Source organism: Pecten maximus, chromosome 14 (genome assembly GCF_902652985.1).
Source record: "Pecten maximus chromosome 14, xPecMax1.1, whole genome shotgun sequence".
NCBI lineage: Eukaryota > Metazoa > Mollusca > Bivalvia > Pectinida > Pectinidae > Pecten > Pecten maximus.
In genome coordinates, this window is record NC_047028.1 from 12,485,398 (window position 1) to 12,501,748 (window position 16,351).

Below are 16,351 nucleotides of genomic sequence, written 5' to 3' on the forward strand. Positions count from 1 at the left end.
TTATTTCTTCGAACGTATCAATTTTGTTAACTAGAAAAGATATCAAAATGTATACATACATGATATATATCCATGCTTTGCCTAATTTTGTCATTTTGTTAAAAATAAATTGCAAATTAACAAATTAACTCATTGGCAAACCAATAATACAGCACCTGGCGATTTTTACTTGTTCATGTCATAGACGTAAGACGTCCGGTCAAAAAGTGGAAGCAGAAAGCGATATTTAATTGATCAATGCAAATAACGTTATTGTAAGGAAGAGCAATACTTCTGTATGCTGTGTAATAATTGACTGTTGGTTGTTCAATTCTGTCGGAAATGAAAATAATAAAAATTCAAAATGTCAACATTGACAGCGGTCATCATTTATAAATTATTTTTCTTGTTATCTATATACAATGTAATTATATCGGCAATGAATAAGCTTCGCAATCATTGATTGCACATGATAATTATATTGGGCCAGTAGTTCAGATATTATGCAAAGAAAGGAACAAAAATACTAATGGCAAGTTTTAGAAATACATCAAAGTATGCAAAGAAATATATATACTTGACAAAGCGTAGAAGTACATATCTGAAATGACATAGAGCTTATCAACGATACCACAAACGTAATAATGTACAGACTTTTTGAAAACAAAAGAAATACAGATTGACCACCCAACCTATTCATAGTACAGATTTATAAGACCTTTGTTGGAATATGCGAGTGAAGTTTGGAAAAAATGTATCAATGCAGATTCAGAGAAATTAGGAAAAAAATCAATTAGAAGCAGCCATATTAGTTTCAGGTTTAACCTCCTTCTCTTAGTAGACAGTCAATATACTCGTATATAGAAACTGGATGGGAAACATTGTCTGAAAGAAGAGAGCAGAAACAAATGTTATCATTCTATATTTATATTCAGTATGCTTGAAAGCATTGGCGAAAATTGTATCCATTTTTCATAACAACATTAGCCTCATCACAGTGAGTAGTAATATCAGGGACCGCGTTACTACGAGTAGTACTCTCCGCCGTCGGATTTCTTCTTCTCTTATTCTTTTAAATAAATGCGATCCATGAAATATTTACATAAACCTAATATGTTACGGTCTTCTAAATGTTCAAAACATAAAAATCACTCCAAAAATTTCAAAGAATAAATGGTGTAGATAAAACTACATTTTGTTTGTATTGTTTTATGACGGTTGCAAAGACCGTGCCAAGAATTGGCGGACAATTTCCCGCGAAAATGAATGTTCTCTCTCCGACGTCACTCCCAGGTAAAACATTAAAAATGCATTATCTATTTTGAGGTGTTTTAACAGATAAGATAAAAAATAATCAATATGTAAATACATTGTATAACATTCATGACGTCAAAACAACATTGGGTTTCTGGACATATTTACTGTGAATCACTAACGCGATTCAAGGAATATGTCCAGAAGCCAATGTAATTAAGACCTCATGAATGTTGGAAAGATACATTTTTTTTTTCAAACAAACATTTTATTCACTCAGATTTATAGCAATACACATTACAATATTTGTCCTCTCACAAGAGGGCTCTCACTCGTCATACTTCATTCACACACTAATTTAATTTACTAGTTTCCATATTGTGTACTGTACCTTATATATCTATTGACTAGGCCTAAAAAAATAAAATAAAAAATAAATTACACGGTTTTTGTGTGTTTTTTTTTGTTTTTTTTTAAATCCGCTTATCCGACGACCGTATCGTTGTATTACCCGCCATGCTTACATTAATAATAATAAATTTCATTCCTTAAATAAAATGTTCCATAATATAGCTTCATCTATTTAAACGACATTTTACCAAACAGTGTTAACGAAAGTAGACATCTAATTTAAGAAATAATCAATATTATGTACCACCTAGATGTCTCCCGGTGCTATTTGAAAATCATTTCTTCCTAGTACAGTAACAATTTGGAATTCTCCAGATATTTCTGTAAGATCTTTAGAAACTATATCAAAATCTAAAAATCAAATAAAACGGGAAAAACTATAACTAGACTGACGGTCGGAAACAGAAAACTTGATATTATACATACCCGACTTCGACATGGATGTAATGCCGACCTCTTTAAAGTCAATTTTATTTTGTATCCATCTTGTAATTGTTACTTTCCCGTTGTAAATGCATCCCACTACTATTATCTATATATCATGTGAATATTGCTTTGAATTTGATACTCAATGGTTCTGATACACAACGAAAATATACGCTTGACAGTTGAAAAGTATATAAAAAATACTAACCGGTTTTAGTAAGCTTACCGATATTTTTATTTCTTAAATTGTGTAAGATATTTATTGTAATAACTAATCCATATTCATCAAACTTATTTACATGGATGGGTGTTTCATTAGTATTTGAAGTAAAATAGTACATATTAACCACTCGTCCTATAATCAATAGTACAGATTGACTACTCGTCCTATAATTAATAGTACATATTGACCACCCATCCTATTAAATATACAGACTGACCACCCATCCTATTAACAGTACAGATTGACCACCCATCGTATTAAGTTTTCGTCATCTGCAGACGCTTATCTGTTCAGTTGTATTTTAAAAATGGTCAGTTATATTTCTTCAGAAAATGTTATTTTGATTTCTGAAATATGAAATTATCTTATTCATCCGTGTTTTATAAATAATGAAATGAAATGCATATCGTCTTTTATGTCAGAAATATTCCTTCAAATCCATAAAAAGGGAGATAATGTTTTGTGAAGTTTCGCGCAAAAGTTCGCTCCGTTTGTTTGATTTGCTTCATTCCGTTAATTTATATATGTATACATGTAAACAAACGAGTCCACGCGTTCAATATCGCGGAAGTATATTGTGTGTATGTTAATCAAAGTAGGTAAGTAACTAATATATCTACATTAGTTTTGTAAGGTGGTTGTACTGATATTCTTGATACAATGTCCGGCTTATCTGTGTAGGTAAAGAACTGATATCAATAGATGATAGCGTTTGTGATAGTTGTAATCGATTTATATAAGCAGTTCTTCATACAGGAAAATTTAACAAGAGCCGGTCCCGAAGAGGACGAGAGTTACTAGGTTTACACATTTTACCTTTCAAGTAAATGGAATTTATCAGTTAATTAACTTGTTTAGCGCATACATGACGGATTCTACTGCTATGTTTCAGCAAAACGATTATATCGGTGTTAGTTACAAAGTAGTCATAGTGGCGTATCGCCCGCATGAATCCGGAATGGAAGGGTGGGTAAATACGGGATTTTACAGTAAGGGGAACGCAAGTGATTTATCAGAGAGGGGAATGAAAGGGATGGGAATCATGAGATTTGACAGGGAGGGAATCTAAGGGGTGGGAATCATGAGATTTGACAGGGAGGGGAATGTAGGGGGTGGGAATCATGAGATTTGACAGGGAGGGGAATGTAAGGGGTAGGAAATCATGAGATTTGACAGGGAGGAGAATGTAAGGGGTGGGAATCATGAGATTTGACAGGTAGGAGAATGTAAGAGAAGTGGTAGAAATCATGAGATTTGACAGGTAGGTGAATCCAAGGGGTGGGAATCATGAGATTTGACAGGGAGGAGAATGCAAGGGGTGGGAATCATGAGATTTGACAGGGAGGTGAATGTAAGGGGTCGGAATCATGAGATTTGACAGGGAGGAGAATGTAAGGGGTGGGAATCATGAGATTTGACAGGGAGGAGAATGTAAGGGGTGGAATCATGAGATTTGACATGAAGGAGAGTGCATGGGGTCGGAATCATGAGATTTGACAGGGAGGGGAATGTAAGGGAAGGGGTCGAAATCATGATATTTGACAGGGAGGGGAATGTAAGGGTAGGGAATTATGAGATTTGACATGGAGGTGAATTCAAGGGATGGGAATCATGACATTTGACAGGAAGGAGAGTGCATGGGGTCGGAATGATGGTATTTGACAGGGAGGGGAATGCAAGGGGGCGGAATCATGGGATTTGACAGGTAGGTGAATTCAAGGGATGGGAATCATGAGATTTGACAGGAAGGAGAGTGCATGGGGTGGGAATCATGATATTTGACAGGGAGGGGAATGCAAGGGGTCGGAATCATGAGATTTGACATGGAGGGGAATTGAAGAGGAGTTGGGGAAACATGAGATTTGACGGGGAGGGGAATGTAAAGTGTGGGAAATACGGAAGTAACAAGGAGGGTAGTTATATAGCATAGAGGAGGATCAAGGGCTTTTACAAGATATGGAACGCAAGTGTAGGGAAATATTGGATTTAACACTGAGGAGAATTTCAATGTGTGAAAAGGGGATTAAGGAGGGAGAGGAATCACGTGATTAAACAGAGAGAATTGTGAGGGATGGAAATTACTTGATTTAACAGGAAGATGAATGCAAGGGATAGGTATTTTACAAGGAAGTATTTCCAGACTCGAGCACCACTTAACTATTTTATGGCCCTCATTTTACTCCTTGACAATCTAATCTTATCTAAGAGACAAAGTAGTAGTAATAAAACCTGTTTAAAGACACTGTTTTGCGGCCGTTAAAAAGATTGACTAATAAATAATTACCGAATATTTTATTTGTACATTTAAAGGTATTGCTTCAAACAAAAGTTATTGTTGACCTATGATTAATATAATATCATTTAGGAACTTTTTAACATTTAACATACAGAAAAACAGCGAGAGGAATATATATTTAAGAAAAATGCTAAAAAAAAAGATTGATACATTATTAGTCGCATTTATATCCGCTTTCAAATTCTATCTTCATTGCTGTCATACACTCTATCCTACACAATGCTTGTCATCCTATGACATATTCTATATTGTTACGATACCCACTGTATATTCCTTTCCTACGGTACAATGTATATTCCAACGATACAGTGTATATTCCTATCATACTGATGCATTGTATAGTATCCTTCATTGTTTATACATAGCATAAACTGTACGTTATATTATTGTCAATTCTTATATATATCCTACATTGTAGATAACTTTCCAACATAACATATGCCTATCCTACATCGTACATTGTATATACATATAGCATTGTATATTCCTATTTACATCCTCCATTGTACATACCTATCCTACATTGTATATTCCTGTTTTGATTTCTTTAGGGATATGAAACACCAATGGTTGTCCCTAGTCCTTATCATGGCTTTCCTTCAGTCACCCAGCAGCGCCAAAGTTTTCAGGGATGATAAACTGCATACAGATTTCCAAACGTCCAATGCGGACTTCACCTTGGAGATTTATAAGCGTTTGACTAAAATGTCCACAGACGGAAATTTGTTCTTCTCGCCTTTCTCAATCTCCGCCGCCATGTCCATGGTTTATCTTGGTGCCAGGGAGCAGACGGCAGACCAGATGATTCCCGCGCTTCGTATTCAATCCTTAGGTCAGCGAGTGCACGATGCTTATGAGGATTACTTGAAGGTGGTTTTAGATAAAAACGATAACGTCACACTTCAGATTGCCAACAGACTGTATCCTGACAGTAAGACGGACATTGTACCATCTTTCATTGAGCTATGTGCTAAGCACTACCAAGCTGACACCAAAACAATGGACTATGGACAATTTGAAACTGCAAGAAAAGAAATTAACGAATGGGTAAGCCAACAGACAGCAGAGAAAATAAAAGACCTTCTTCCTGAGGGATCTCTCAATTCATTAACAATGATGGTATTGGTAAACGCTATCTACTTCAAAGGTGACTGGGAAACAAAATTTGATGAAAAAGCTACCAGGGATATGACCTTTCATAACCTCAAAGGTCAACAAAAGACTGTGAAAATGATGTTTCAGAAAGCTACACAATTTCCGCTTAAATACGATGGTGAATTAAAATGTAAGGTTTTGGAATTGCCTTACAAAGGAAACAGCCTCTCAATGGTCATTATTTTGCCTGAGGATAGAGACGGATTGCCTGCTCTTGAAGAGAAATTAAGCTCGTCCGTAATTAAAGGACTTACGACAGAAATGTCACCTATAGAAGTGGAAGTGTTTCTCCCAAAATTTAAACTTAAATCGGGATTTGAGCTTTCAAAAATGTTCAAAAGCATGGGAATGACAGATCTGTTTGATGGATACAAAGCCGACTTGACTGGCATAGACGCCGCCAAGATGTCGCATGTGTCCGCCATCTTTCACCAAGCTTTTGTGGACGTAAACGAGGAAGGCACCGAAGCAGCTGCAGCCACAGCCGTTACAATGGAGACATTTTCATCTCCAGGTCCACCATTACAATTCAAGGCCGATCACCCATTCATGTTCGTTATCAAAGACAATCGGTCCGACACAATTTTGTTTGTTGGAAGATTTGCTGATGTTGTTCAGGCACAAGAAAAAGATGAATTATAGAAAACCCATTTGTTCAATTTCATTGATACAGATAATGTGGTGCTGACGTACTTGCCTTCTGGTTATCACAACTGAACCCTGTCCTAGTTTGTTGGTGTATATGAGACTGAAATCATCACCGTATACTATACTGTTACTATTGCTGTCATTCTTATATCCTATATACTGAGTATATAGTATAATCTTCATACTGATAACATTGCATTGATCATCTTTGTTGATATGGATATCTAGATTTCCTTCCCTGTCCCTTACTTTTTGGATCTCTTGATTGGTTATCGACATATTTACATTCCGTGAGCTTGTTTTCGCTACCATATGATGTTTAGACTGTGATTGCCATTGCCGAAGATGAGCTAGTGGAAAGAAACAACTAGGTAACGATTTGTTATTTGACAACGTGTTTTGCAATTCTTCCTGAAGAACTTAATTTCGAATTGAGATGCTTGATGACAATGATTTTTTTATTATCTTTTATATAAATATTGATACACATTTTTAAAATGATCAGTCATATATATTTATTTGCATTATCTTTTTTTTCAATTCGGGAAACTGTTTTATCGGTGAACCAAATATTTTGTTTTTGGAACGGACGTGTGCTGGCACAATGTCTTTTATTGTTATACGGAATACAAATGTAAAAATCAGTGTTTGGAAAATGTGTACTATTTCAGGAATCGTTACTCGCACACACGTGACTCCTGTCTATTTTATCCATGTAGTATTATTACAAAAATCAACCGAGATTAATTTTTATCTAAGACTCGTAAACATATATCTATAGAATAGTTTTACGGTATACGCTTGGGTATCGCTATTTTAAAATTCCATTTCATTATATATAAGAGAAAACCATCGTTTAATAAATATTAAATACAGTTTTAATCGCTTTAAGGAAATTTAAAAAAGCATATGGACGTTAAAGCTCGTCATATCTATAGACATCAAAAACGATAACACGAGTGGAAACTGAACTAAAGGAAGTGATGTATATGTACAGTCGTGTAAGTCGAACTTCATATCGCATTGTGGTGACGATCTTCAATCTCGGGTAGATGTTATCTTGGTTTTAAAGGTATTCATCACCAGCAATATTTAAAAAGTGATCCTCGCAGCCTTTCATGATCAGCTTGTATTTATTTTGAGGTAGACAATGGTGTGCTTTAGTCACATGTATCGCTTTGTTTCATTTATATTGTATTCCTTTTGTTGCGTTTAAGAGTAATTTTAATTGTTAGTTATGAACAACAGTGGTATTATTGACTAGTTTTAACAATATCTAAAGGTTGAACATGATTTAATTGATGATCAATGTTTAAGCTGTTGAATGTAATTTGATTTACCAATATTTTATTTTAGTTAAATAAAATATATATTTTACGAATTTATTTAACTGTATGATTACTTAAAGCTAACGTGAAATATAGTGTTAACCCTAAGTGATATTATGCGGATTGAAATGAAATAAAATAACTAGAACTGTCTCAAGGATGGCTGACTAATACTCCCGAAATCTACAATGGTGAAATGGAACTGTTAATTAGAGGCTTACTAAGATAACCCAGTAATATAGTGACCAGTTGCTATAGCAACCATAATTAAAAAAAAAAAAAAATAAGTGGCATGCACATCAACACATATTCGTGTAAAGTTTCATTGAAATCGGCCCATCGGTTTCGGAGGAGTTGTCCGGACCAACTTAAAGTTATGGTTCTTATCAGAAAACCTGTGTATAGTTACCAGTTGCCATAGCAACCATAATTTTGTGAAAAATAAAGTGGCATGCACATCTACACACGGTCCTCTATATTTGTGTGAAGTTTCATTGAAACCGGCCAATCGGTTTAGGAGGAGTTGTCCGGACAAAATGCGTCTACAGACAGACGGACGGACGGACAACCTGATTCCAGTATACCCCCTAACTTCGTTGCGGGGGTATAATAAAATAATTTTTATTACATCCGTTTCGTAGATAGCGAATTGTGGCATTACTGTGGGCATACATGGGAAAATAACAAAATTATTATATCAAACAATATTCATTTCAATTAATTGTCATACAGGAATATATAAGGATACTTAGTTATACATGTATATACTAATCATACACACTAATGCTTGTTTTACAGAAATATATGAGTCATTGTCAGAAATCTTTAAATATTGCAAGAAATGTTTTTTATTCTATTTAACCAAACTTTAGGGTAAAATGTCCATTATGGCATCAATTTCAAAATAAAGTTTTCACAAACAAGAAACAGGAATTTGAAATTAAACTTAGAATCATTATAAAAGCGTCAACTTCCCAAGTTGTACATGTTGATATTATTTGCTCATGTGTCCTAAGAGATGATCTATGATGATATCTCAGAGGCTCTTTAAGTAACACAATGGTGGGGGACTGTTTTGAAGAGAACATTTTAACTTTTAAATCAATAAGGTTGATGATGAATCAAGTTTTAATTGCTTTGTTGTTTAAAGTTAAAATCTTGTGAGCACAAAGAAAAAAAAAAAAAAAAAATCATCAAAGAAAAAAAACAAGTTTTGGATCCTGACCGAAAAATGTCTATAGCTTATTTCAAAATCACGGTTTAAAATGAACAACATTTTACCAACATTGATTGTTTTTTACTGGTCAGAAAAGCATGACTTCTTTCCCCTGTCTTTCTTCTTTCTCATATATATATATATATATATATGGGCAATACATTTATCCTTCATGGCCTATAATGCCTTTGCCTTCATTAAGCACATTAACAAAATTTACTTATGGTTCAGTTTAAAAATCTGGTAATTCCTCGCCTCAATAACCTCCGATTTTACCTCACCTCAATAACCTCCGATTTTACCTCGCCTAAATAACCTCCGATTTTACCTCGCCTCAATAACCTCCGATTTTACCTCGCCTTAATAACCTCCGATTTTACCTCGCCTCAATAACCTCCGATTTTACCTCGCCTCAATAACCTCCGATTTTACCTCGCCTCAATAACCTCCGATTTTACCTCGCCTAAATAGCCATTGCTCTTGTTTGTCTTTTCCACACTCTCCTTCTGATTTTTTTGCACTCTCTCTTTCACTTCTCACCTCAACCTCCTCGTGATTATTCCTCCTTCCAACACTCTGCTCCAGCTTGTCCGTTGTAACAACCCACTCCTGTTTCTCCATTAGCTGCGATAACATAGCTCTGGACGACGGACGGACAATATCTGACAGATGGTCGTCGTTAGAAGAGCAGGTTAGGCAGGGTATTAATATTCGTTCTATTTCTCCATCACCTCAACAGTCTCATCGTGTTCTTTCTGGTCTCGTCACCATCAATATGATTCTCTTTCATTTCACACTCTCCTTCTGATCCCCATTACACTGTTAGAAAGTAAATGGAAGGTGGTATAGATCAGGAATGGTTAATATAACTAGGAAGGCAGGGATGGGGTTAAGCAGTGTTTAAATGGTACAAAATGAACGTATTTGAATTACGAGATTTAATAGGAAGAGGAATGACTGAAAAAGAATGGGAATTACAGGGAGGGTAATGGAAGGGTGGAGATTACGGGACATAACAGGGAGGGTAATGGAAGAGTGAAGATTACGGGATATAACAGGGAGGGTAATGGAAGGGTGGAGATTACAGGATATAACAGGGGGTAATGGAAGGGTGGAGATTACGGGATATAACAGGGAGGGTAATGGAAGGGTGAAGATTACGGGATATAACAGGGAGGGTAATGGAAGAGTGAAGATTACGGGATATAACAGGGAGGGTAATGGAAGGGTGAAGATTACGGGATATAACAGGGAGGGTAATGGAAGGGTGGAGATTACGGGATATAACAGGGAGGGTAATGGAAGGGTGGAGATTACGGGATATAACAGGGAGGGTAATGGAAGGGTGGAGATTACAGGATATAACAGGGGGTAATGGAAAGGTAGTATTACAGGATATAACAGGGAGGGTAACGGAAAGGTGGATATTACGGGATATAACAGGGAGGGTAATGGTAGAGTGGAGATTACAAGATATAACAGGGAGGGTAATGGAAGGGTGGATATTACAGGATATAACAGGGAAGGTAATGGAATGTTGGAGATCACGGGATATAACAGGGAGGGTATTGGAGGGGTTAATGGAAGGGAGTTGGTTACGGGATATAACAGGATACAACATTGGAATCGATTATAAAGCGCTTTTTAACCCGTTTCTGGTTGTTATAACACTATATTTTATAACAACAAGAAACGGGTGTTTTTTTTAAAGCACTTTATAATCGATTCCAATGTTGTATCGGTGCATAAATAGACAAGAAATGATGTTACAAATTAAAATTAGACAATTCCATTATAACTTTAGTTCCTGATCCCAAGTACCTGTGAATGAAAGTGCATTAAAGTCTGAGGCGGTACAAAACTAGATCGCCAATGTTAACAGTGAATGTATTCAAACGCAGGCAAGAAAGTGATTCGTCTCTCAGAACAGAAGCACGCGACCCAAAATCTTAACATTCAACGGGAAATTCAGATCGAAGTGAAAAAGTAAATATATCGTTGTAATTGTCAGAGAGAATAATCCATCAATAAGAATAATAAATGCCATGTTTCGTAAACTTTCGTTCCGTTTGTTTGAGACGATTTATTCCGATAATTTGCGTGCGTATATGTAAACAAACGTGTCCACACCTTCACTAGGCCGTATCGCGGAAGTTTGCTGTGCATAGTTTCTTATCTACATAGCGCACGTATACATGTTTATTAACACAGGTAAGTAACTGATATATCTACATTCTTTTCGTAAGGTGGTTGTTCTGATATTCTGGATATAACCCCCAATTTATATATGTAGATCATGATCGAGTAGTTCTTTAATATCGATAAAAATGATAACTGATCATCATGATAACATTGATCTATAATCGATAAATTTAACAAGAGTCGGTCCCGAAGGGGGCGAGAGTTACCATGCTTACACATTGTACATATGAAGTTAATGACTTTTGTCCGTTAATTAACTGGTGTGTCGTATACAAGAAGTACCCTACTGTTAGGTTTCGCCAAAACGAGTATAGTATATATATACAAATGTAGTTATAATTGTTTAGTATCGCATCTCGTCTGCTGAAAGACCCGTTCAATAAATAAATAGTGTCACATGACTCGGGATTGGAAGGGTAGGAATTACGGGATTTAACAGGGAATGTCGTGATAAATATACCTTAAGCCAAGTTGACGTGATAAGATTGGTCATAAAACCTGCTAAACTGACACAGTTTTATGGCCATAACAACAGGTAGGCCTACAAATAATTACCGAATATTTCATTTCCACAGTTACATATATCAGGGATCAGAATCATGATATTTAACAGGGAGGGAAATTGAAGAGGAGTTGGGGAACATGAGTTTGACGGGGAGGGGAACGTAAAGTGTGGGAAAGACGGACGTAACAAGGAGGGTAGTGATATAGCATAGAGGAGGATCAATGGCTTTTACAAGATATGGAAAGCAATCGTAGGGAAATATTGGATTTAACATTGAGGAGAATTCCAATGTGTGAAAAGGGGATTAAGGAGGGAGAGGGATCACGTGATTAAACAAAGAGAAAATTCCGTGGGAGGGGATTACTTGTTTTAACAGGAAGATGGACGCAAGAGATCTAGATGGATTACTGGTTATAACAAGAAGAGGGATGTAAGGGATGGGAGTTACGGTATTTTACAAGGAAGTTTTTCCAGACTCAAGCTCAACTTAACTATTTTAAGGGACTCATTTTACGCCTTGACAATCAAATCTTTATTTTTAAGAATTTAAGAGACATAGTAGTAGTCGTAAAACATGTTTATAGAAACTGTTTTGTGGCAGTTAAAATGATTGGCTAACAACTAATTACTGAATATTTTATTTGTACATTTACAGGTATTATTTCAAAGATAAGTTGATGTTAACCTATAATTAATATAAAGATATGATGTAGAAACTTTTGAACATTTCACATACAGAAAAACAGGATCTGCTAAAAGAGATTTATTCATCATTCTCCGAATTTATATCTGCTTTCAAATTATACATTTATTGCTTTCATACGCCTTATCCTACATAATATTTGCCTGTTATATATTGTTACGATACTCATTGTATATTCCAACGATACATTGTATATTCCTGTCATTCTGATACATTGTATAGTATCCTTCATTGTTTATACATATCCTAAATTGTACATTTTATTATTGTAAATTCTTATATATATCCTACATTGTAGATAACTTTCCAACATTGCATACGCATATCCTACATCGTACATTGCATATACATATATAACATTGTATATTCCTATTCCACATTATTTATGCTCACTTCACATTGTATATGCCCATCCTCATTCCTGTTGTTTTGATTTCTTTAGGGATATGAAACACCAATGGCTGTCCCTAGTCATTATTATGGCTTTCCTTCAATCACCAAGCAGAGCTAAAGTTTTCAGAGATGATAAACTGCATACAGATTTCCAGACGTCCAATGCGGACTTCACCTTGGAGATGTATAAGCGTTTGACTAAAATGTCCACAGACGGGAATTTGTTCTACTCGCCTTTCTCCATCTCTGCCGCCATGTCCATGGTTTATCTTGGTGCCAGGGAGCAGACGGCAGCCCAGATGATTCCCGCTCTTAGTATTCAATCCTTAGGTCAGCGAGTGCACGATGGTTATGAGGATTACTTGAAGGTGGTTTTAGGTAAAAGCGATAACGTCACACTTCAGATTGCCAACAGACTGTATCCTGACAGCAAGACGGACGTTGTACCATCTTTCATTGAGCTATGTGCTAAGTACTACCAAGCCGACACCAAAACAATAGACTATCGACAATTTGAAGCTGCAAGAAAAGAAATCAACGAATGGGTGAGTCATCAGACAGCAGAGAAAATAAAAGACCTTCTTCCTGAGGGATCTTTAACTCCATTAACAGTGATGGTATTGGTAAACGCTATCTACTTCAAAGGTGACTGGGAGACAAAATTTGATGACAAAGTCACCAAGGATATGACCTTTCATAACCTCAAAGGTCAACAAAAGACTGTGAAAATGATGTTTCAGAAAGCTACAAAATTTCCGCTTAAATACGATGATCAATTAAGATGTACGGTTTTGGAATTGCCTTACAAAGCGAACAGCCTCTCAATGGTCATTATTTTGCCAGATGATATAGACGGATTACCTGCCCTTGAAGAGAAATTAACCCCTTCTGTAATTAAAGGACTTACGACAAAAATGCCACCTGTAAACGTGGAAGTGTTTCTTCCAAAATTCAAACTTAAATCGAGTTTTGAGCTTTCAAAATTGTTCCAGAGCATGGGAATGACATATCTGTTTCATGGATCCAAAGCCGACCTGACTGGCATAGACACTTCCAATACGTCATATGTGTCCTTCATCTTTCACCAAGCTTTTGTAGACGTAAACGAGGAAGGCACCGAAGCAGCTGCAGCCACAGCCGTTATAATTGTGGCATGTTCATCGCGAGGGCTACCATTACAATTCAAGGCCGATCACCCATTCATGTTCGTTATCAAAGACAATCGGTCCGACACAATTTTGTTTGTTGGAAGATTTGCTGATGTTGTTCAGGCACAAGAAAAAGATGAATTATAGAAAACCCATTTGTTCAATTTCATTGATACAGATAATGTGGTGCTGACGTACTTGCCTTCTGGTTATCACAACTGAACCCTGTCCTAGTTTGTTGGTGTATATGAGACTGAAATCATCACCGTATAATATACTGTTACTATTGCTGTCATTCTTATATCCTATATACTGAGTATATAGTATAATCTTCATACTGATAACATTGCATTGATCATCTTTGTTGATATGGATATCTAGATTTCCTTCCCTGTCCCTTACTTTTTGGATCTCTTGATTGGTTATCGACATATTTACATTCCGTGAGCTTGTTTTCGCTACCATATGATGTTTAGACTGTGATTGCCATTGCCGAAGATGAGCTAGTGGAAAGAAACAACTAGGTAACGATTTGTTATTTGACAACGTGTTCTGTCATCCTTCCTGACGAATGTAACTTCGAATTGAGATGCCTGATGACAATGATTTTTTATTATCTTTTATATAAATATTAATACACATTTTTAAAATGATCAGTCATATATATTTAATATCATTATCTTTTTTTCAATTCGGGAAACTGTTTTAATCGGTGAATTAAAGATTTTGTTTTTGGAACGGACGTGTGCTGGAACAATGTCTTTTATTGTTAAAGGGAATACAAATGTAAAAATCAGTGTTTGGAAAATGTGTCATATTTTCAGGAATCGTCACTCGCACACACGTGACTCCTTTCTATTTTATCCATGTAGCAAAAATCAACCGAGATTAATTTTTATTTAAAACTCGTATACATATATCTATAGAATATTTTTACGGTATACGCTCGGGTATCGCTATTTCAAAATTCCATTTTCATTATTTATAAGAGGAAATCATCGTTTAATAAATATTAAATACAGTTTTAGTCGCTTTAAGGAAATTTAAAAAGCATATGGACGTCATATCTATAGACATCAAAAACGATAACACGAGTGGAAACTGAACTAAAAGGAAGTGATGTATATATACAGTCGTGTAAGTCCAACTTCATATCGCATTGTGGTGACGATCTTAAATCTCAGGTAGATGTTATCTTGGTTTTAAAGGTATCCATCACCAAACAATATTTAAAAAGTGATCCTCGCAGCCTTTCATGATCAGCTTGTATCTATTTTGAGGTAGACAACGGTGTGCTTTTGTTACACGTATCGCTTTGTTTCATTTATATTGTATTCCTTTTGTTGCGATTAAGAGTGATTTTAATTGTTAGTTATTAATTACAGTGGTATTATTGACTAGTTTTACCAATATTTAAAGGTTGAACATGATTTAATTGATGACCAATGTTTAAGCTGTTGAATGTAATTTGATTTACCAATATTTTATTTTAGTTAAATAAAATATATATTTTACGAATTTGGTTAACTGTATGATTACTTAAAGCCATAATATGACCGCTTATCCTAAACAATTCATTTGGACGGCATACCAAAATATCAAATGTGTAAATCATATTGTGAAACTGTTTATATGATGACAACTTTTCAGAGTGAATATGAAAAATTTGCAAATTGACTATAGGGAAGTTACACTGAAACGTGAAATATAGTGTTAACCTAAAGTGATATTATGCGGATTGAAATGAAATAAAATAAACAGAAGCAATACAATCATTTTTATTACATCAGTTTCTTAGATAGCGAATAGGCATTAGTGTGGGCATACATGGAAAAATAACAAAATTATTATATCAAACAATATTCATTTCAATTATTTGTCATACAGGAATATATAAGGATACTTAGTTATACATGTATATACTAATCATACACACTAATGCTTGTTTTACAGAAATATATGAGTCATGGTCAGAAATCTTAAATATAAGAATTTTTTTAATCTATTGAACCAAACTTTAGGGTAAAATGTCCATTATGGCATCAATTTCAAAATAAAGTTTTCACAAACAAGAAACAGGAATTTGAAATTAAATTTAGAATCGTTACAAAAGCGTAAACTTCCAAAGTTGTACATGTTGATATTATTTGCTCATATGTCCTAAGAGACAAAATGATGATTTATCAGAGGCTGTTTAAGTCACACAATGGTGGGGGACTGTTTTGAAGAGAACATTTTAACTAAAATCAATGAGGTTGGATGATGAAACAAGTTTTAATTGCTTTGTTGTTTAAAATTAAAATCCTGTGAGCAAAAAGAACAAAAAAATGTCAGAAAGGAAAAAACAAGTATTGGATCCTGACCAAAAAAATGTCTATAGCTTACTTTAAAATCACGGTTTACAATGAACAACATTGTACCAACATTGATTTGTTTTACTGGCAGCACTTCTTTCCCCTGTCTT

At 35.2% G+C, this 16,351-nt stretch overlaps 2 protein-coding genes across 3 annotated transcripts; both read left to right on the forward strand.

Moving 5' to 3' along the window:
• Positions 1-2,829: 2,829 nt before the first annotated feature.
• LOC117342189 (leukocyte elastase inhibitor-like) lies at positions 2,830-7,777 on the forward strand. 2 transcript variants are annotated; one of them, XM_033904241.1, is made up of 2 exons: positions 2,830-2,888; positions 5,141-7,777. In XM_033904241.1, exon 2 carries the CDS (start codon positions 5,145-5,147, stop codon positions 6,384-6,386), a length of 1,242 nt encoding a protein of 413 aa, XP_033760132.1. In that variant the 5' UTR covers positions 2,830-2,888; positions 5,141-5,144; the 3' UTR covers positions 6,387-7,777. The 2 variants fall into 2 exon arrangements, with proteins under 2 accessions (XP_033760132.1, XP_033760131.1); XM_033904240.1 differs by having other exon boundaries at positions 2,836-2,892.
• A 3,287-nt stretch (positions 7,778-11,064) lies between these two features.
• On the forward strand, positions 11,065-15,401 carry LOC117342190 (leukocyte elastase inhibitor-like). The gene is made up of 2 exons (XM_033904242.1): positions 11,065-11,147; positions 12,789-15,401. The coding sequence occupies exon 2, from the start codon at positions 12,793-12,795 to the stop codon at positions 14,032-14,034; it is 1,242 nt and encodes a 413-aa protein (XP_033760133.1). The 5' UTR covers positions 11,065-11,147; positions 12,789-12,792; the 3' UTR covers positions 14,035-15,401.
• Positions 15,402-16,351: the final 950 nt, after the last annotated feature.